Here is a 24,057-nt window from a genome sequence, read left to right as displayed (position 1 = left end):
AAGAACATCTGAATGGCCTTCTATTTGTTAAAGAAAGTGAATCTGAAATAAAAATCCTTCCCAGAAAAACTCCATGCCCAGAAGACTTCACTGGTGAATTCTACTGAACATTTAAGTAAGAAATGAAAGAATTATATCAACCATACATCATATATTTCAGAAAATAGAAGGGGAGGAATATATATTTACTAGCTTGTTTCCTGAGGGCAGCATAACCCTGATATAAAGACCTGAGAAAGGCATTACAAAAAAGGGAATTGTAGACCAATATGCCTCATAAACATAGGAACATATATCATTGACAAAATATTAACAAAACAAAGACAGCAATATATGAAAATAATACGCCATGACTAAATGTGAGTCATCCTAGGAATGCAAGGTTGGTATAATATTAAAAAAATCGTTCAATATAAATTGTCACATTCACAAATTAAGATAAAAAAATAGACATGATAATCTCAGTCAATGGACAGAAATTATTTGACAAAATTTAATACCCATTCATGTTAAAACATCCCAGAAAACTAAATGTAGAAAAGAGCTTCCACAATCTGACAGAAGATGGCTATGAAAAACTTCCAGGTAATCATCATACTTCCTGAGATATTGACCACGTTCCTTACAAAGTTGGGAACAAGGCAATGATGTCTGCTTTCAGTACATTTTCCCACATTTTACTGGACATTTTAAGCCAGTGCAATAAGATAAGTACAAGATAAAGGTTATGTAGGGAGAAATAGGATTGTCTTTATGTGACCTTTACATAATTGCATAGATAAAAACTATTAGAGAAACTAAAAAACTCAACATGAACTAATAAATGAACCTAAAAAGATTACACAGTATAAGGTAGGTATACCAAAACCAATTGTATTTTTATGTACCAGTAAAAAAAAATGGAAAGGGGATTTAAAATATTTACAATGATATAATAAATTAATGTACTTAGAAGTAAATCCATGTAAATCTATAAGACATGCCTGAGAGAAATTAAAGAAGATATAAATAAATGGAGAGATAAACCATGTTCACAGATTGGAAGATTCCATACTGCTAAGATATCTATTTTCCCCAAATTGATCTGTAGATTCACCATAACCCAATCATGATCCCAATCAAACATCCCAGATTTTTTTTTTGATAAATTGACAAATGATTCTAAAATTAGTATCTAAATGCAAAGAACCTAGAATAGCCAAAACAATTTGGAAAAGAGGGAAAATGTTGGATACCTTACCTAACCTAATTTCAATAATTAATAGAAAGCTTCAGTAATCAATGCAGTGTGGTATGATAGAAAAACAGATCAACGCACAAAAATAGAGCCACACATAAATTGTCAACTGATTCTTTGACAGAGGTGCCAAATTAATCCCTATGGTGAAAGGACAGTCTTTTCACTAATGCTGCTGGGACAACTGGATAACTATAATGGGAAGGCAATGAACCTCTATCCATACTTCCCAACAAACACGGGTCTATGAATCATAGACCTAAATGTAAAAATAAAACTACTAGCTTTGAGAAGAAAACATAGATGAATTTTTTGTAATCTTGGATTAGGCAAAAATTTCTTACAGAGCACACAGAAAACACTAACCATTAAAAAAGTGATAAATTGGATTTCAAAACTTGAAAACTTCAGTTCATCAAAATACACCACTAAGAACATGGATAGAAAAACCCCAGACTACGAGAATAAATAATAATCAGTTGCACTTTCACATAATAATGCATATGGGAAGTACAATGAAAATAATATTCCATTTATGGCATAATATATAAAATATTTGAATTCCAGGCATAAACTACTAATGATGAAATAAAAGGAAAAAATAACTGGAAAGTTATACTTATGCTTGATTGTATAGACCATAATAAAGATGACAACACTTCCTAATTTAGTAAAGATATTTTAATGTAAGACTAATTAATTTTTCTCAGGATATTTTAAATAACATTTTTAAATGGGATTTCCACACCAAGGAAACATGCCTTTGTTTTTAGTTTATTGACTATTCTTAGTAGCACATTTTTATCAGATTGGATTGGGGCAATCAGGAAGTCTATAATTGGTCTTTGATTGGTTAGTGGCTAGTCAAACAAACTTTCAGAAAAAGGTTAAGAATACCGGAATAAAAATGAGGCCATGAGCAACTCCAAATACCATAACAAGAAACATAATCTTAAAAAATGTCCGGAAGATGTATGCTTTAGCTGCAGATAAGACACACACCCCTATTATTGTTGAAATTGCACTTTGCAACACAGGGTAGCCTAGCAGATACAATGCCTCGATGGTTTTTTGGTTAACTGAGGGCTTTGAACTGGAAACAAATGCATAGGAAATGTGCGCAGAAAAATCAAAAGAAAACCCTATACAAATGACAAGATTAATCATGGATATGGAATCAAGATTGACGTTCCAGAATGCCATGAAACCCGTTACTCCCACAATCACAGAAGCGATAGCAAAAGTTACCCACAAAGAACACAGCGGGTGAGGGATTAACAGTAAGGAAACAATGAACATAGCTGTTGAGGCGACAATTACATTTCGAACGGTGTTTTCTAATATTGCAGAATACTGATCAAAATATATGAACGCCTGGTTGTACACCATTAGGGGAATTTCACACTTTTCGGCCACGTCTCGGAACTGGAGTAACATCAGCTTCTTATTGGTTGAAGAAGAAACACCCATGGTCTGAATGAAGGCCCGGGAACAAATGATTTCCTGTGATGATGTAATGTTAATATCATACATAAAAAGCGGAGAATCTATTACAAAATTGGGAATGTTTTTTAGGAAAGTTATCTTATCATTTACATCGTGATGGTGGTTTTCCATATATTTCACATATCCTCGTAACCAAAACTCTGTGAGATTTTTATCTACATAGTCACTGTTTTCAAAATCTACAAGACATTTTTCCAATTTTTGCCTAGCATCTCCATCCCAATAGTCAAGAGCTTCAGTAACAATAACCATAACCCTGGGACCATAACTTGAAAAATGTTCTTCTTCTACATTAAAATACGGTGTGATGTAGGAGTCGTCACTTGCCAAATTTCGGAGGTCTAAACCTTCCTGCACTTGGAAACACCCATATATACTACTTATGATGTACAAAATGTATATAAGCACTACAAAAAACTTGGACTCAGTGCTTGTGAGAAAAGGACCAAAATAGTCTCTAAAGAACAAATTCATTGGGTGGATATCAGCTTTATGTTTGTCTCGGAGAGAATTACATGGGAGGCAGCAGGGCTTTTTTAACGAGGAACATTTTTGGTCAGGAGTTTCTGGTTTCTTCAACCAGCGTAGACAGACTACTTCTCTTTTACCATCCAGGGCCATAAATGCTCCAAAACAGGTGATGTTATAAAAATAACAAAAGAGCAGGGTTGTTCCTGTATAGATGCAGAAGTATTGTACGGACCTGAAAGAGGTCATAATTCCTGTATAGAAGGCCAGGATGTTGGTGATGGTGGTGATTGTAATGGACACTGCCACTTTTGAATAGACATTGGACATCCGCTCTCTTATGCTATCCATGAGGTTGGTCTTCTGCCAGGCAGAAATCATGATAAACATGTCATCGACCCCAACGCCTGTTAAAAAAAGAAACAGAATCTTCATACATATGAACATCCATTAAACATTAAACAGATCAGTTCACACCATTTCTTTGTCCATCTCTTAAGGTCTTATTTATCTTCCTCAGTCTGTGTTTTGATACTTCTTTCTGTGATGCTTTTTCTGGTTGCCTCTGAATCCACAACAGAACTTATCACTCCTTGCTCTGTAGTAGCTCTGTGCTTTGTACATACTCCTATTTGCACAGAGCACAGTACACTCTACTCCTAGTCATCATTTAGGGTGTTTTAATGATGAGTCAGGAAACCTGGCTGCTGGGTGTTAGGTGAAGCAGGATTAGCAATGTATCCTTGACTCCATTAGAATACTTGAGAGACCATTTTCTCCCATAAACCATTTTATTCTAATGCACTAATGTTGAGCCAACATACTGTTGCTTAAAATATGAGCTGGATTTATCTGTTCTACAGTTAGCATCTAGCTATCAATGTGGTCTGATTGTAGAGGCACCCCATAATTTATAAACACACACACACACACACACACACACACACACACACAAAGTGCAGTTTTCCTGCTAGTCTGTTTTTGATACCCAGAAGGCTGTCATTCAAACTTCACTTGCCCAGGTTAAGGCATTATCTCAATAAAATGCAGGCTCTCTTGAGATCAGAAATATGCACCAAAGTAAATATTAAGAATCCTTTACATATTAAATGCCTACTAAGGTAATCAGTCTTTTCCACAATGACGTTTCCTGATTGGTTTGGAATAAAGAAGACAGGAGAACATCTGAGGACTTTGAAACCATCAATGAAGGCTAGGAGAGGAGGACCACAGAGAAGAAATGGGATTACAAAGGACAGCATGAGCATGTTGCAGACAAATTTCATCTCCCTCAAGCTTTCTACTGCTTTCACTCATGTACACCTCTGTTTCTGTGTGTATTGATACAAAATCAGTACTTGGAACTAACATGCTGATTTTCATTTCAATTTTAAGAGATCTTCTCCATGGATTACCTGGGAGGGTACTGGGAGTTGCACTTTGCCTCTAATTCAGATGTTGTGTGCATATGACCAAGGTAGGAGGGCCTACACTGACACAGGTTTACGTAGTGTGTCATAAACTGCATCCCGGCACTCCCCCTGCTGCCAGCTTTGTGGATTTCAGTTGTATTCAACTGAACAAAAGGGAAGAATCAGAGGTACTAAGGGCGACGAATAAACTCATTGATATTTATTAGGTATTTAAAAACCAGTTTTTTCTTTATAGAACCTTGTTCAAAAATTGTCCTCGTATATTTCTTGAGTTACTGAAATCACAACCCTCCCACACACACACTCATACACACACACCCCCCTACACTCATACTTCTATGTATACACAGACAGTACGAAGATGGTTTATATTAAATTGGTTGCATAGACTTTAACTATAGTTATTTATGACTGTGGGAACACTGAGAGCTTAAGCGTGAGTGTGTACTAGGAAGGTTTCCTCCACTGTCTCCCCTAGGAAATCAAATATTATTTCTTCCAAGTTGTTTACTTTCCAAAATATAAACATATTTATCTTCTCATGCTTATTGTAAAATAAATCCTGAAAGTACAGGAAAATGCAAAGAAAAAATTTAAACAACTGTAATTCCACCCTTCAGGGATATTCCTTGCTAATATTTTAAGTATATCCATCCAGAATTTGCTCTATACAAATATACACATATACTTGTATATCTATTTTAAACATCTTGTTTCATAGCCAGCATTCTTCATTTAACACTTTATAGCTACCTCTTTTTAAACACTGAATAGGATTCCAAAACTTTAATATGCTATGTTTGAGTGGACCGATCCCATGTCGATATGGGATTAGGTTGTTCTTGTTTTTCCTATTCTAAATCACACTGAAATGAACATACACGTTCTACTTTGTGACCACTTGTCCAATAATTAGGACAAACTCCTAGAAGTGGAGTAGGCAGGTCAAAGGTATTCCCTTTTAAATTTTTAAGTCTTTTGATTTGTTGCAAAGTTGTATTTTAAAAGTGTACCAATTTACAAACTTCCCCCAGCAAGCAGAATATGAGTGTTCATTTGCATACAACATTCCCCAAACTTTTAATCTTGCTAATATTCATTAATAAGAAAAGAAAACAAAGGTGTCTCACTTTTGTTTTAACTTGCATCCCTTGATTAACTGAAAGGTCAAATATTTTTTCTCATATTTTCAGTGACTAGTATTTTGGATTTTGTGTGTTTGGTGTGTGTGTGTGTGTGTGTGTGTGTGTGTGTGTGTGCGCGTGTGTGAACTGCCTGTTCATGTCCCTGGTCTGTGTTTTTCCATTTGGGGTACTAGATTTTTCTAACTCTAAAGACACAGAATTCCATCTGATTTTCTTCTTTCCTGATACCCCATTTTGGATCTGTAGAGCCACCTAAATATAATTATTCTGCTTAATCTAACACAATCCCCTTCCATTATCCACCCCACACCCCCACATACACAATGTGCAGCCTCACGTTTTGTTTTACTCACCTAGAATAAGAAATGGTGAATTTGCAACTATGATCACAAATGGCACCCCAATGTACAACATCAGGCCAAAGCTGCTCACCACTGCCAAGGCAGCAGAAATCACTCCAAAGGCTGCAACCCACATTTTGTTTCGTATACAGTCACACCTGTAAATTTGGAGGGAAAAATCATGGAACTTGTAGTGGTAGCTTCCATACTGAAATTCCAGCAATTCATAACATTCTTGAATTGGATACCTATACAGAGCCCTCTTGGGCAATAATTCTCATACCTGTCTGCTGGAGAACTTTAATTTCCAGGCACTAGCCCAGACCAACTGAAAAAAAAAGGGGGGGTCAGAGACAGAAAAGTTGGAAATCTGTACTTTTACCAAACTATACTGGTTGATTCTTACACATCTAGCCAAGCACAAATCCACTGACTGGCATTTCAGGACCACAAAGATATACTAAAACACTGCAGATGGTTAATTCCACTCTGATCTTCAAAGGAGTGTCAATGGAACACAACAGCAAACGGAAGTACCTATATCCAGTTATCTTCTCACCCACCTGTGACTCAAGTTAGCCCTAAACACAATCCTAAATAGCTCCTGTATCTCAAAGCTGGTTCAATATGTATCTGGCTAACAAAAAGTATGAAAGTCTCCTTCTAGAAGCAAAAAGAACTACAATCCTGCAGCCTGTGGAACAAAAACCACATTCACAGAAAGATAGACAAGATGAAAAGGCAGACAGCTATGTACCAGATGAAGGAACAAGATAAAACCCCAGAAAAACAACTAAATGAAGTGGAGATAGGCAACCTTCCAGAAAATGAATTCAGAATAATGATAGTGAAGATGATCCAGGATCTCGGAAAAACAATGGCAAAGATTGAGAAGATGCAAGAAATGTTTAACAAAGACCTAGAAGAATTAAAGAGCAAACAAACAGAGATGAACAATACAATAACTGAAATGAAAACTACACCAGAAGGAATCAATAGCAGAATAACTGAGGCAGAAGAACGGATAAGTGACGTGGAAGACAGAATGGTGGAATTCACTGCTGCAGAACAGAATAAAGAAAAAAGAGTGAAAAGAAATGAAGACAGCCTAAGAGACCTCTGGGACAACATTAAACGCAACAACATTCGCATTATAGGGGTCCCAGAAGGAGAAGAGAGAGAGAAAGGACCAGAGAAAATATTTGAAGAGATTATAGCCAAAAAATTCCCTAACATGGGAAATGAAATAGCCACCCAAGTCCAGGAAGCGCAGCAAGTCCCATACAGGATAAACCCAAGGAGAAACACGCCGAGACACATAGTAATCAAATTGGCAAAAATTAAAGACAAAGAAAAATTAATGAAAGCAGCAAGGGAAAAATGACAAATAACATACAAGGGAACTCCCATAAGGTTAACAGCTGATTTCTCAGCAGAAACTCTACAAGCCAGAAGGGAGTGGCATGATATACTTAAAGTGATGAAAGGGAAGAACCTACAACCAAGATTACTCTACCCGGCAAGGATCTCATTTAGATTTGATGGAGAAATCAAAAGCTTTACAGACAAGCAAAAGCTAAGAGAATTCAGCACCACCAAACCAGCTCTACAACAAATGCTAAAGGAACTTCTCTAAGTGGGAAACACAAGAGAAGAAAAGGACCTACAAAAACAAACCCAAAACAATTAAGAAAATGGTCATAGGAACACACATATCGATAATTACCTTAAACGTGAATGGATTAAATGCTCCAACCAAAAGACATAGACTGGCTGAACGGATACAAAAACAAGATCCATATACATGCTGTCTACAAGAGACCCACTTCAGACCTAGGTACACATAGAGACTGAAAGTGAGGGGATGGAAAAAGATATCCCATGCAAATGGCAATCAAAAGAAAGCTGGAGTAGCAATACTTATATCAGATAAAATAGACTTTAAAATAAAGACTGTTACAAGAGACAAGGAAGGACACTACATAATGATCAAGGGATCAATCCAAGAAGAAGATATAACAATTATAAATATATATGTACCCAACATAGGAGCACCTCAATACATAAGGCAACTGCTAACAGCTCTAAAAGAGGAAATCGACACTAACACAATAATAGTGGGGGACTTCAACACCTCACTTACACCAATGGATCATCCTAAATGAAAATTAATAAGGAAAAACAAGCTTTAAATGACACAATAGACCAGATAGATTTAATTGATATTTATAGGACATTCCATCCAAAAACAGCAGATTACACGTTCTTCTCAAGTGCGCACGGAACATTCTCCAGGATAGATCACATCTTGGGTCACAAATCAAGACTCAGTAAATTTAAGAAAACTGAAATCATATCAAGCATCTTTTCTGACCACAACACTATGAAATTAGAAATGAATTACAGGGGAAAAAATGTAAAAAACACAAACGCATGGAGGCTCAACACTACGTTACTAAATAACCAAGAGATCACTGAAGAAATCAAAGAGGAAATCAAAAAATACCTAAAGACAAATGACAATGAAAACACGACAATCCAAAACTTTTGGGATACAGCAAAAGCAGTTCTAAGAGGGAATTTTATACCTATAAAAGCCTACCTGAAGAAATAAGAAAAATCTCAAATAAATGATCTAACCTTACACGTAAAGGAACTAGAGAAAGAAGAACAAACAAAACCCAAAGTTAGCACAAGGAAAGAAATCATAAATATCAGAGCAGAAATAACTGAAATAGAAACAAAGAAAACAATAGCAAAGATCAATAAAACTAAAAGCTGGTTCTTTGAGAGGATAAACAAAATTGATAAACCATTAGCCAGACTCATCAAGAAAAAGAGGGAGAGGACTCAAATCAATAAAATTAGAAATGAAAAAGGAGAAGTTACAACAGACACCGCAGAAATACAAAGCATCCTAAGAGACTACTACAAGCAACTCTATGCCAATAAAATGGACAACCTGGAAGAAATGGACAAATTCTTAGAAAGGTATAACCTTCCAAGACTGAACCAGGAAGAAATAGAAAATATGAATAGACCAATCACAGGTAATGAAATTGAAACTGTGATTAAAAATCTTCCAACAAACAAAAGTCCAGGACCAGATGGCTTTACAGGTGAACTCTATCAAACATTTAGAGAAGAGCTAACAGCCATCCTTCTCAAACTCTTCCAAAAAATTGCAGAGGAAGGAACACTCCCAAACTCATTCTATGAGGCCACCATTACCCTGATATCAAAACCAGACAAAGATACTACAAAAAAGGAAAATTACAGGCCAATATCACTGATGAATATAGATGTAAAAATCCTCAACAAAATACTAGCAAACAGAATCCAACAACACACTAAAAGGAGCATACACCATGATCAAGTGGGATTTATCCCAGGGATGCAAGGATTCTTCAATATATGCAAATTAATCAATGTGATACACCATATTAACAAATTGAAGAAGAAAAACCATATGATCATCTCAATAGATGCAGAAAAATCTTTTCACAAAATCCAACATCTATTTATGATAAAAAACTCTCCAGAAAGTTGGCATAGAGGGAACCTACCTCAACATAATAAAGGCCACAGCCAACATCATTCTCAATGGTGAAAAACTGAAAGCATTTCCTCTAAGATCAGGAGCAAGACAAGGATGTCCACTCTCACCACTATTATTCAACATAGTTTTGGAAGTCCTAGCCACTGCAATCAAAGAAGAAAAAGAAATAAAAGTAATACAAATTGGAAAAGAAGAAGTAAAACTGTCACTGTTTGCAGATGACATGATACTATACATAGAGAATCCTAAAGATGCCACCAGAAAAATACTAGAGCTAAGCAATGAATTTGGTAAAGTTGCAGGATACAAAATTAATGCACGGAAATCTCTTGCGTTCCTATACGCTAATGATGAAAAATCTGAAAGAGAAATTAAGGAAACACTCCCATTTACCACTGCAACAAAAAGAATAATATACCTAGGAAAAAATCTACCTAGGGAGACAAAAGACCTGTATGCAGAAAACTATAAGACACTGATAAAGAAATTAAAGATGATACAAACAGATGGAGAGATATGCCACGTTCTTGGATTGGAAGAATCAATATTGTGAAAATGACTATACTACCCAAAGCAATCTACAGATTCAATGCAATTCCTATCAAATTATCAATGGCATTTTTTACAGAACTAGAACAAAAAATCTTAAAATTTGTATGGAGACACAAACGACCCCAAATAGCCAAAGCAATCTTGAGGGGAAAAAAAGGAGCTGGAGGTATCAGGCTCTCAGACTTCAGACTATACTACAAAGCTACAGTAATCAAGACAATAGGGTACTGGTACAAACACAGAAACATAGATCAATGGAACAAGATAGAAAGCCCAGAGGTAAACACACGCACCGATGGTCAACTAATCTATGACAAAGGAGGCAAGGATATACAATGGAGAAAAGACAGTCTCTTCAATAAGTGGTGCTGGGAAAACTGGACAGCTACATGTAAAAGAATGAAATTAGAACACTCCCTTACACCATACACAAAAATAAACTCAAAATGGATTACAGACCTAAATGTAATAAGACCGGACACTATAAAACTCTTAGAGGAAATTATAGGCAGAACACTCTCAGACATAAATCACAGCAAGATCTGTTTTGATCCACTTCCTAGAGTAATGGAGATAAAAACAAAAATAAACAAATGGGACCTAATGAAACTTCAAATCTTTTGCACAGCAAAGGAAACCATAAACAAGACGAAAAGACAACCCTCAGAATGGGAGAAAATATTTGCAAATGAATCAATGGACAAAGGATTACTCTCTAAAATATATAAACAGCTCATGCAGCTCGATATTAAAAAAACAAACCACCCAATCCAAAAATGGGCAGAATACCTAAATAGACATTTCTCCAAAGAAGACATACAGATGGCCAAGAAGCACATAAAAAGATGCTCAACATCACTAATTATTAGAGAAATGCAAATCAAAACTACAATGAGGTATCACCTCACACCAGTTAGAATGGGCGTCATCAGAAAATCTACAAACAACAAATGCTGGAGAGGGTGTGAAGAAAACGGAACCCTCTTGCACTGTTGGTGGGAATGTAAACTGATACAGCCACTATGGAGAACAGTATGGAGGTTCCTTAAAAAACTAAAAATAGAATTACCATATGACCCAGCAATCCCACTACTGGGCATATACCCAGAGAAAACCGTAATTCAAAAAGACACATGCACCCCAATGTTCATTGCAGCACTATTTACAATAGCCAGGTCATGGAAGCATCCTAAATGCCCATCAACAGACGAATGGATAAAGAAGATGTGGTACATATGTACAATGGAATATTACTCAGCCATAAAAAGGAACGAAATTGGGTCATCTGTTGAGACGTGGATGGACTTAGAGACTGGCATACAGAGTGAAGTCAGTCAGAAAGAGAAAAACAAATACCGTATATTAACGCATATATGTGGAACCTAGAAAATGGTACAGATGATCCGGTTTGCAGGGCAGAAATAGAGACACAGATGTAGAGAACAAACGTATGGACACCAAGGGGGGAAAGCAGCGGGGGGGTGGTGGTGGTGGTGGTGTGATGAATTGGGAGATTGGGACTGACATGTATACACTGATGTGTGTAAAATTGATGACTAATAAGAACCTGCTGTTTAAAAAAAATAAAAATTAAAAAAAAAAAGTAAAGCCTCCTTCTAAAAGATTTTCATACTCTCCTCTGCTGGAGAAGTGAGCTCTAGAAAAGTGGCTACTAATTGCAAAAAAAATGTGATATGTACTCCATTTTGAGTAACACAAGCTATGCCTGTTTCTTGGTTGGACCAACAGAAATGGGAATACATACACAGCAATTAAAGAATGGGTTTAATACTTTTCCTCCCAACAACCATGACTTTACATTTTAAAATACTGACAACAGCCTCTGGTTTTCTACTTTATTCATTCGCTAACTGCTCCAAAACAAATGACTGATAACTGCCTCTAGATATTTTTTAGCAGGAGAGAGAAACTAAGTTTGGTTTGAAAACTGGGAGAGTCAACTAAGCAAATGGAGCTACTGATTCCAAAACAGCAAGAATATAACTAAAGACCTTATTCAGGCAGGACCGTATTAAAATAGCTCAACTTTCTTATTACTACCAAAAAAAAAAAAAAAACTACACTGTGCCTGTATCTCACTTTTTCTCAAACTGCTGGTGCTGTCAGTTAAACTCAGGGCCCAAAAATAAACACACACACACACACCAGTCTCACTCCAGAGCAAAAGTAAATTTCTTTGTTATGACAAACTTTGATTATAACAGATACTTTCTTAAAGTAACAATACTGGTTTATAGGAGTTTAAGATAAGAAAGTAACACAGATGAACCGTGAAATCAAAAAGATTAATGAGGATAAAAGCTACATGTGACATGTTTATCCCCATTCCCTCTTTCAGGTTTCTGGATTTTTTTGGTGTAAATTTTTCAGAGGATGGGGGAGTGAAGTAGATTATTGGCTAGAGTGACTTGACTTTGACTAGTTGCTGTGTTGACTTTTTCTAAATGACCTTTATTTTAATGTTCAATAGGCAATGGCGGGAAGATGTGAATGTAGAGCACTGTTTGGTGAACACACTTGCAGATTTTCTAGTCCCCAAGAAGGACCTTGGTTAAGCAGTTTATCAGAATGACTTAGAAGAGTCTTAGAACTTCAGATTCCTGCAGTCCTGGAACACAGCTCTGCAGATTCTGATCTATAGGTTTGTAGAGAAGCTGCAGAATCCAAGTGTCTAAAAATTTCTTCATATGATTCCAATGCGCAGGCAGTTAGGCATCACTGGCAGCAAAATAGACAATTTTCTGAATTTTCTATTCACTTAGCAGGGGAGGGCTAAAGTAGAAATCATTCCACTTAGAATACAATCTATGTACACGCTTGGTGAGGGATCCACATCTTCCTTGAAACATAATGATGTCTACCAAGACTAAAGAATAGTTTACAGTGTATTTGAGAAGGGAAAGATTCTCTGGATTTTTTTCTGAAATTGATCTCACATTTGGTGTAAGTTTCGTCATTTCCAAAATGTCAGACAATTTTGAAATAGTCTGGAAGCTCAACATACCAGTACTTACTATAGAATGAAGTTCAATTTGGAGTATACCTTTTGAGAAAGTCTTACTATTGTTTAAATGACTTCACTGCAAGACAGTAAATATGGAACCACAAAATGTGTTTGAATAATGGTTCTGTATGAGGTAAATGCATGTAGGCAAGGAATAACTTTCATATATAAGTGTGTGAGACAGGCAGGATGGGGATATCTTAGGGACTGTCTAGGAGGCCCCACCCAGAACAGAGATAAGATTCTCAGTGATAACAGAGAACTGGGAGTGAGAGATGTCAAGGAACTTACAAAAGCTCTCACAGGAGAATCAGTTGTATATTCAAACCCAGAAAAAGCATCTATTAGACCATCACTCAGCATGTATGGCTTAAGAATCTTCCTCTTCCCTTTCCTCTTCTCCTTGGGCATGTTCCAACCCAGGAACTAGTACAGCAAGATAAGAAGTGATAGAAGAGGGCAGGGAAGCCCTTTTTTCCCCGTAAAAGGCTTCCCATGCAGTGTGCTCCAGCTAAGAGAGGGGGAAACCTTAGCTTCAAATCAAGTTATCACTTTTTGTTTATTACATGGACATGGACATTTTAATTCCAATTGGAGGACTCTGCCTTACCTAAGAATGACAATGAAAGTCACAGGTCCTGCCTCAGTTTTTATGGGGCAGAGGAAGAACTTGCTCTACCTACAAAACTTAAAGGGAACAGAGGGAGATGAAAATAAAGTTGCTTTATGTTTACACCTCATGTGTCCTGTGTGTTCAATATGTTGGTTACATAAGCATAAAAAGTCTTCAAAGACAAATGTAAGTCACTTTCTAATTGCCTTCAATACAAGATTTTCTGAATTACTGTCCACAATTATTTGCTACAGATAAGCAAGAATTGACATAACTTTGTATATTCAGAACCAACTATCCAGTAGAAGACTTTTGTCAAACTAGTTCTTGGTACCTTATAGATTCCATACTAATTTAAAAAATTATTTATCCTACTAACTTTAACAAGATTGAATTTTGCTTTCTTTCCTCCCCCGTCCCTCCCTTCCTCCCTTCCTTCCTTCCCTTCTTCCTCCTTTTTTCTTCCTTCCTTCTTTTTTTGTTTCTTTATTGTCTAAGGGATGTGATCTTCCTTTCCAGAATAACAAAGTTATAAATTAGTATATTGACTCTAAAGATGCACCCAGTGTGGTTAAGTCCCTTTACCTATTGGAGCCTCACATCTTTCTCTACCTTAAACCTAGAGAGTTAAATTATATCATTTTCCCCCAAACGTATGTACTTATGAGAATAAACTAGAGAAATTTTTGAAATATAGATTTTCAGATTTAGCCTCCAGATACTTGATTCAATAGGGCAGGGCCTCAGAATGTGTGGTTTTAGGGCTCTCTCTGTGACTCTGATGTGAGAATCATTATAATAATATTATTTGTGAGGTTCTTTCTACATCTAAATTCTATTTTTTTTGGCTGATATTTTTCATATTTTAGCTTTCCGGTCATAAGAGCTCAAACTAACCCTAATGCCTAGATAACAAGTGCTTAACAAGGTAAACTCCACACCAGACCAATGGAAATGCCCGTGTCAATTAAATTAGAGCTTACTTTTTTGTATAGTTAAAAGTACTAGTTCAAATTTATAATAGAAATAAAGACTTGTTTCTTAGCTCTATCAGCATATCTGCCTCCAAATGACATAACTAATCATAACTGGCACAACATGTAAGGTAATAAACATATGCCAAATCAAACAAAATCGGCCAAAATTTCTTTTTACTATTCCATTTGATTGCATACTATTGCTAATGGGCAAAATTTTTTTTAAGTCATTAGGTTTAAAAAATAAGAGTTTACCGTTAGACATCAGAAAAATGTAGAGTAAGAATTTTCCACTTCTTGTCTCCCAACAGATACATAGAAAAACAAGCAGAAGTTGTCAGAACCAACTCTGTGATCTCTAGAAAACAGTCAAAAGTTTACAGAGGGCTGAAAGAAAAAAAAAAGGCAGGGGTCCTTTAAAACAGTAGGAAGGTTTGTAGTGAGTTTATATGCCCTACCTCACCTCCCTCTCTGGTGGGATAGAAGTTTTAAAATGGCAGTGATCATAAAGTGGCAGATGTGTTAAACTGGCCATAGTCTTAAAGTGGCAAGAGTCTTAAAGCAAAGTCTTAAAGCAACAGCAATCTTAAAGCATCAACAGCCCATGTTACCAGTGTGGGACTATTTCCTTATTTCTGGAAGGAACAGAGCAGACCTTATTCACGTAATATTTTATATATCTGTTCTAAACTGTCTAGGGACTACCTGAAGGACTGATGCAAGGCACTCCTCTGTTGTGTCTAACACAAAACTCAGGTTGAGAAAGGTGGAAACACCACAAACTGAATAAACAAACTTCACATGCATAGGGCAAAAGATTACAGCCCAAACATACAAAAGACTGCCTAAGGCAGAAGCTGGGGAGCATTCCTCTGGGAGTTTAGAATATTCACAAGTGCCTGTGTATACTGGGGAATTTAGAAAGTCACCCAGGGCAAGATATAATGCTCAAAAAGGACTTAAGACACTAAGCTTTCACCTATGGCTAATCCCCAGTCACAGCATAACCCTGGGTAAGTGTTGAAGGAGAGTCCAGAACCATTTTGAAAAGACTGGGAGAGCTCCTGGCATGCAAGGAAATTTCTGTCAAAGCACTAGCTGAACACAAGCTAAGGAACGGGACTTCAGTGACAACATAAACAAGGAATACAATCTTTGCAATAATAGTTTGGGAAAGTCACTAAGAAGTTCAACTACTACAGTATTAAACAAACAAGCAAACAAACATCAGGAAACCCTGGGGAGGTAGGAAATCTGATTTCCAGTTACCACATTATAATAGTCAAATGTCAAGTTTTCAACAACAACAACAACAACAACAACAAAATCCCAAGGCATACAAAGAAATAGGAAAGTATTGCTCAGGCAAAGGAACAAAATAAATTGACAGGAAAGACAGAGACAGGACCTAGTAGATAAAGACTATAAAACGCTGTCTTAAATAAGCTCAGAGAACTAAAGGTGAGCACTGACAAGGATATAAGGAAAATAATGTATGAACAAAGTGGTCATTTAAATAAAGAGATAGAAAAAAACTTAAAAGGAACTAAAATTCTAGAGCTTAAAAGTACAACTGAAATAAAAACCAAAACACTAGAGATGTTCAATAACAGATTTAGTAGGCATAATAAAGAACCAGTGAACCTGAAGATAGGTCAACTGAAATTACTGAGTCTGAGAGGCTGAAAGAAAAAAGGATTAAGAAGTGAAAAGTACCTCACAGACCTGTTAGATTCCAGCAAGCAAACCAACATACATATTATGGGTGTCCCTGAAAAAGAAGAGAGGGGGAAAAAGGCAGAAAGAATATTTAAAGAATAATGACTGAAAACTTCCCAAATTTGATAGAAGCATGAAGCTACAAATCCAAGAAACTTAACAAACTCCAAGTAGGATAAACTCAAAATGATCCACACCATGAGATATTATAATCAAACTATTGAAAGACGAAGACAAAAAGAGTCTTGGAAGCAGCAAGAAAGAAGCCACTGATCATGTACAAAGGATACTTAATAAGTATAAAGGTTGATTTCTCATCAGAAACCATGGAGGCCAAGGGACAATGGATGATATTGAAAGTGTTAAAAGAAAAACCCATCAACTTCAAGGTAGTGTCCAGAAAACTCTCCTTCAAATATGAAGGAGAAGTTAAGACATTCACAGATAAAGAAGAGCTGAGGGAATTTGTTATCACTAGGCCTGTCCTATAAGAAATGCTGAAGGAACTCCTTCAGATTGAAATGAAGGAACATAAAAAAGTAACCAAAGTCATGAAGAAATACAGATGTCCAGTAAAGGTAAATACATGGGCAAATACAAAAACAAGTATTATTGTATTTTTGGTTTGTAACTCTACCTTTTATTTCCTACAGAATTTAAAAGACAATTACATAAAAATAACTATAAATCTATGTTATAGTGCATACGATGTATAAGGATATAATTTATGACAACAACATAAGGGAGGGAGGACAGAGATGTATAGAAGCAGCATAGTTAAAAGTTAAGTAGGTATTAATTTAATACAGATCATTTTAAATTTAAGATGCTATATGAATCTCCATGGTAACCACAAAGAAAGTCTCTAAAAACCATCACAAAAGGAAATGAAAAAATAATCAAAACAGCTCACCAGAAAAATAGAAACTAAACATAAAAGAACGCATAAATCAGGAATTCACTGGTCCAGTGGTTAAGACTTGGAGCTTTCACTGCCTGGGCCTGGGTTCAATCCCTGGTGAGGGAATTAAGATCCCACAAGCCGCGCAGCATGGCCAAAAAAAAAAAAAGGCATAAATGGATGAAATGAAGGACAATAAGCTATAATATATACAGAATACAAACAGCAAAACAGCAGGAGTAAGTCCTTCCTTGTCAGCAATTATTTTAAATCTAAATAAATTAAACTTTCTAATCAAAAGGCAGATATTGTCAGAATGGATAAAACAGCATGATTCAACTATATGCTGTGTACAAGAGACTCACTTTAGATCCAAAGACGTGAATAGATTGAAAGTTAGAGCATTGAAAAAGATACTCTATATGAATAGTAACCAAAAGAGACCAGGGGTGGCTATACTGATATCAGACAAAAATAGACTGTATTTCAAAAACTGTTAAAAGAGACAGAGGGACACTATATATCGATAAAAGGGGCAATTAATCAGGAAGATATAACAACTATAAACATAAATTAACCACATAACAGAGACCCAAAATATATGAAGCAAATATTAACAGAATTGTAGAGAGAAATATATAGCTCTACAGTAATAGTTGGCAAATTCAATACATCACTTTCAATAATGGATAAAACATCTAGGCAGATAATTTATAAGGAAAATGAAAACAAACATACAAAACACCATAACTTATGAGATGTAGTGACACCAGTGCCCATAGGTAAATTTATAGCTACATTAAAAAAGAGAAAAGATCTCAAACCACTTTGTGGATTTAGACACCTTGTGGAACCAGAAAAAGAAGAGAAAACCAAACACAAACCTAACAGAAGGAAGAAAATAATAAAGATTAGAACAGTGATAAATAAAATTGAGAATAGAAAAACAACAGACAAAACCAACAAAACCAAAAGTGGTTATTGAAAAAGATCAACAAAATTGGCAAACATTTATCTAGACTGACAAAGGAGGGGAAAAAAAGATACAAATAACTAAATCAGATATGAAAGTGAGGACATTACTACTGAACTTACAGAAATGTAAAGGATTATAAGAGACTACTATTAACAACTTATGCCAACAAACTGGATAACCTAGATAAAATGCACAAATTCCTAGAAATACACAAAGACCTAAACTGACTCAAGATGAAATAGAACATTTCAACAGACATGTAACAACTAAAAGGATTGAATCAGTAATCAAAAACCTCCTAACAAAAAAAGTCCAGGACCAGATGGCTTCGCTAGTGAATTTTACCAAACATGTAAAGAAGAATTAATACCAATCCTTTTCAAACCCTTCCAAAAAGTTGAAAGGAAGGCAACACTTCCTAACTCATATGATGAGGCCATCATTACATTGATATCAATTCCAGACAAAAGTATCACAAGAAAGCTACAGATAATACCTCTTATAAATATAGATACAAAAATCCTCAACAAAATTCTAGCAAACACAATTCAATAGCATATTGAAAGGATTATACATCATGACCATATGGGATTTACCCCAGGAATGCAAGAGTGGTTCAACATGGGAAAATCAATCAATGTAATACACCACACTAATAGAACAAAGGATAAAAACCACATGATCATCTCAAAAGATGCAGAAAAGGCATTTGACAAATTCCAATATCTTCTCATGATAAAAACACTCAAAAACAAGGAATGGAAGGAAAGTTCCTCAAAATTATAAAGTCAAGTATGAAAACTGCACAGCTAACATCATACTCAATGGTGAAAAATGGAAAGCTTTCCATCTAAGATCAGGAACAAGATAAGGATGCCCACTTTCACCAATGATATTCAACATTGTACTGAAAGTGCTAGCCAGAGCAATTACACAAGAAACCGAAATAAAAGGAATTCAAATTGGAAAGGAAGAATTGTAACTATCTCTTTTCACAGATTATATGATCATATATATGAAAAATCCAAAGACTCCACAAGAAAACTACTAACGTTAGTAAACAAATTTAGTAAAGCTGCAGGATATAAGATAAACACACAGGATTCAGCTGTTTCTATCCATGCACAATGAACAATCCCAAAAGAACTTAAAGAAGTAACTCCATTTAGTGTTTAAAATAATGAAATACTTAGGAATACATTTGATCAAAGAAGTGAAAGACGTGTATGCTGAAAACTACAAAACATTGATGAAAACTAAAGAAGACCTAAATTAATGGAAAGACATTCTTAGCTCACGGGGAGGAAGAGATTGTCAAAATGACAATCTCACCTAAGCAATCTACAGATTCAACACAATCTCTATCAAAATTCCAATGACTTTTTTTTTTTCAGAAATGGAAAGGTCAACACTCAAATTCATATGGAATTACAAGGAGCTCTGGATATCCAAAATAACCTTAAAATGAAAAAAAAATTGGACAGCGGAGATTTCCAGATTTCAAAACTTATAGCAAAGCTACAATAATTAAAACAGAGTGGTACTAGTATATGGATTGACATATAGACCAATGGACTAGAACTGAGCGTCTGGAAATAAACCCATACGTCTACAGCCCATTGATTTTTGGCAAGGATGCCAAGTCCATTCAACTGGGAAAGAACAGTCTCTTCAACAAATGGTACTTGGACAACTGGATTTCCACATGTACAAGAATGAAGTTGGACCCCTACTCCACATCACATACAACTATGAATTAAAAATTGCAATCACCTAAATTTCAGAGCTAAAACCATAAAACTCTTGAAGGAAACATAGGGTAAATGTGCATGACCTTGGATTTGTCAATGGATTCTTAGATATAACACCAAAAGCACAAGTAGCAAAAATAAAAATAAGTTGAATTTCATCAAAATTAAAACATTTGTGCATTAAAGGCCATTATCAAGAAAGTAAAGAGATAATCTACAGAGTGGGAGAAAATATTTGCAAATCATATATCTTGATAAGGATTTAATATCTAAAATATATAAAGTACTCATCAACAATAGGACTCAACACAACAAAAGGACAAACAACTTCATTAAAAATAGGCAAAAGTGGGAATTCCCTGGCAGTCCAGTGGTTAGGACTCCACGCTTTCACTGCCAAGGGCCCGAGTTCAATCCCTGGTCAGGAAACTAAGATCCTGCAAGCTGTGTGGCACAGACAAAAAAAAAAAAAAAAGGGCAAAGGACCTGAATAGACATTTCTCCAAAGAAGATATACAAATGACCAGTAAACACATAAAAAGATACTTAACATCATTAGTTACTAGGGAAATGCAAATCAAAACCACAATGAGATGCCACTTTGTACCCACAAGGATGGCTATAATCAATAAAACAGAAAATAACAAGTGCTGGTGAGGATGTGGAGAAATTGGAAAATTTACACATTGCTGGTGGGATATAAAACGGTGTAGCCTCTGTGAAAAATAGTTTGGTGGTTCTTCAAAAAGCTAACCAGAGAATTATCATACAACCCACTAATTCCACTCCTAGGTATATACTGAAATGAATTGAAAACAGGTTCAAACAGAGATTTGTACACCAACGTTCATTGCAGCATTATTCGCTATAGTCAAAAGATGGAAATATTCCAAGGGCCCATAAACAGATAAGTAGATAAAATGCGGTATATACATAAAATGGAATATTATTCAGCCATAAAAAGGAACTCATGCTACAACATGGATAAACCTTGAAAACATTATGCTAAGTGAAAATAAGCCAGTCACAAAAGGACAAATACTGTATGATTCCACTTATATGAAATCTCTACAATAGGCAAATTCATGGAAACAGAAAGTAGATTAAAAAGTAACCAAGACTTGGGGGAGACAATGGGGAGTTATTGCTTAATGGTTACAGAGTTTCTGTTTGGGGTGATGGAACATACTTATAAAGAGATAGTTGTGATGGTTGTACAACAGTGTGAATGTAATTAATGCCACTAAACTGTACACTTAAAAATGGTTTTTAGGGACTTCCCTGGTGGTCCAGTGGTTAACACTCCATGCTCCCAGTGCAGGGGGCCCAGGTTGGATCCCTGGTCAGGAAACTAGATCCCGCATGGCGCAACTAAGAGCCTGCATGCCACAACTAAGAGCCCACATGCTGCAACTAAAGATCCCATGTGCTGCAACTAAGACCCGGCAGAGCCAAATAATTAAATAAATATTTTTTAATGGTTTTTAAAATGGTACATTTTATGTTATACATATTATATACATATATATCACCACAATAAAATATTTTTTAAAGTTAGAGTTTAAAAAACTAATAAAAGTCTTTTACCTGTAGCATGATGTGACTGCAAATAATATGATTAGAAGGTATGCCAAGTGAAACAAGGGGATCACTGTCATAGAAGTTGCCTCAAATTCCAGTTGTCTAGAAAGTGATGTAAAGTAGACCACCTGCCACAAAAAAATACTCAGATAAGTAACTTTTAATTCTGATATTGTGTGTGTTACAAATGATATTGAAACACTACAGCCTGATTGAAACATTAAAATTCAGTAAAGAATCAAACTATGTGGATTCTGATTTTAGAATAAAGAAGGTAATAAAGATTTGCTTCTTCCCACAAACCTCTGGCATGCTTTCCAAAGTTTCTTTCAAAAATCTAAAGTTTAAAACTCCTGAATATATGAAATCTGAATCTTATATAAAAAAATCATTAACAACTATAGACATTTTGGCTTTTTCTAAATTTTTATTAGGTTGTTATCTTTTACTATTTTAATTGCACAAATATCATTTCATTAAGGACTGGGTATTCAAAGGCTTCTTCCAGAAGGTGTCTCATTTTCACCAGTTTTATTCAGAGTATTAGGTTTGCCAGCCCAGCAATTACTGAACAGCTAACATGTGCCTGGCACTATGCTATAATTTACTTTTAAAATGCTCAGCATTCTTTTTCAACAACACCATGGAACTTTTGCTTGTAGATTTGTTTTTTTTTATTCCACTGAACTCTAAACAAATTTTAGGGGGCTCCCAGAAACAGCAAAGGCTTTAACTAAAAGTAAGAATTTCCAAGTAATATGACCAGAAAACCAAACTAAACCTTAAGATCAATTTCTGTACTGAACACAACAACCTTGAGGAGGTATAATTTGTGTTTTTCAGCAAAATATTACCAAGGATTTAAGATTTCTGGCTTTTTTTTTTCTTTTAGGTCTTAGCTCTCTCTTTTATTTTATTTTATTTTTAAAAAATTTTATTGTAGTATAGTTGATTTACAATTATGTGTTCGTTTCAGGTGTACAGCAAAGTGAATCAGTTATACCTATGCATATATCCACTCTTTTAGATTCTTTTGTGGCATTCTTCAGTGCGCTATGTTAAGAAAGTTGGATCAAGGACCAAATACAGCAGAACACACCCAGCTTCAAGTCAAGGGCTCCATCAAGTAATTAGGGAGTGCGGTTGGAACAAGTCTTCTTATCCCTCCCACCTTCTCCTGGCCTCCCTATAAAGCCCCAGCCGCTAGGTACCTGGATCTTCTTCAAGGCCAGACTCTTTTCAAGGTTGCCAACTTGGTTCAGGAAGTGGATCAGCCACGCCTTGCTACGTTCGCTGTCCTCGCCTTCGCCGGTCTTCAGGTAGTACTGCAGCCGCATGGCTTTGGCCTCCAGGAGTAACTGGCTCAGTCCCATGCTCTCGCCTAACACAGTTCCTCCAAGGATGTTGGCCAGGTACACGACCTGGCCGGCTAGGCTGTAGATGGGGAAGGTGATGTTTTTCAGGTTGAGGACATTGTTCGTTTTCCAGGCGAACAAGAGTGGGTTGGAGGGGACACAGTAGCCCTGGTTCTTCGAGCACACCTCATTGTAGAGGATCTGGGTTCCGTTTCCCTGTGTCACAGACAAAGCCTGGACCGCGTCGTCCACTTCACTAATTTCTGATAAGGTTTCTTGTTCCAGCAGCGAGTTGGTGTTGGAGACCACTAGAATGGAAGCATAATTGACCTCGGTGCTCTTCCTGGAGATGGAGAAGAGATTAGAGTCGTTGGCGGTGAAATGTCCCTGCACGAAGCGTCGCTCAGCCTTGGCGGGGCTCCCTATCGGGGTGTACTGCTCCTCGAGGTCTTCTTCTTCTTCCTTGGGCAGGTGAATCAGGCCAGTGCCGAGGACGGCCGTTAAAACCATGGGCAGCAGCAGGAAGATCCAGGGGTGCGAGCCCACCTCCCATCCCAGCCGCCGGAAGGCCCGGGAGAGCGGCGCCTCCAGGCAGTCGGTGTGGCAGCGGGGCCTCTCGGACACTCCGTTCTCAGACTCCGACGCCGGCAGAGGCTGCGACTCCGGCGGGGCCCCTGCGCGCTGCCCCGCAGCCCAGCCCAGCTCGGGCTCCTGTCCCGGACCCGACGCCGAGAGCGGCTGCGGCTCGGGCTCTGCGGCCGGGAAAAGCTCCGAGCCGGGCCCTGCCGCCGGCTGCGGCCGGCTCTCCGAGTCCGGTCCCGGCCCCGCCTCCGGCCCCTGCGCTTCTGACCCCGGTTCCTGCCCCGCCTCCCGCCCGGGCGCCGCCTCTGGCGCAACCTTAGCTGGATTAAGCCTCAT

General features: G+C 36.8%; 1 protein-coding gene across 1 annotated transcript; it reads right to left on the bottom strand.

Moving 5' to 3' along the window:
- Positions 1-1,814: 1,814 nt before the first annotated feature.
- LOC137761974 (patched domain-containing protein 3) lies at positions 1,815-24,057 on the bottom strand. Its single transcript, XM_068539189.1, has 4 exons — positions 22,996-24,057; positions 21,791-21,912; positions 6,143-6,288; positions 1,815-3,618 (listed from the first exon to the last, which is right to left on the bottom strand). The coding sequence occupies exons 1-4, from the start codon at positions 24,055-24,057 to the stop codon at positions 2,114-2,116; spliced, it is 2,835 nt and encodes a 944-aa protein (XP_068395290.1). The 3' UTR covers positions 1,815-2,113.

This window comes from Eschrichtius robustus, chromosome 1, assembly GCF_028021215.1.
Source record: "Eschrichtius robustus isolate mEscRob2 chromosome 1, mEscRob2.pri, whole genome shotgun sequence".
Lineage (NCBI taxonomy): Eukaryota > Metazoa > Chordata > Mammalia > Artiodactyla > Eschrichtiidae > Eschrichtius > Eschrichtius robustus.
Note: the sequence above shows the minus strand (reverse complement) of the source record. Positions and strands in the feature narration are given on the sequence as shown.

Coding starts and splice junctions, on each gene's coding strand:
- LOC137761974 (XM_068539189.1), bottom strand. CDS start 24,057: ATGAGGCTTAATCCAGCTAAGGTTGCGCCAGAGGCGGCGCCCGGGCGG. Junction 21,913..22,995: donor TGGCCTTGAAGAAGATCCAG/GTACCTAGCGGC, acceptor TTTTTGTGGCAG/GTGGTCTACTTTACATCACT. Junction 6,289..21,790: donor GCAGTCACATCATGCTACAG/GTAAAAGACTTT, acceptor CCAAATTTACAG/GTGTGACTGTATACGAAACA.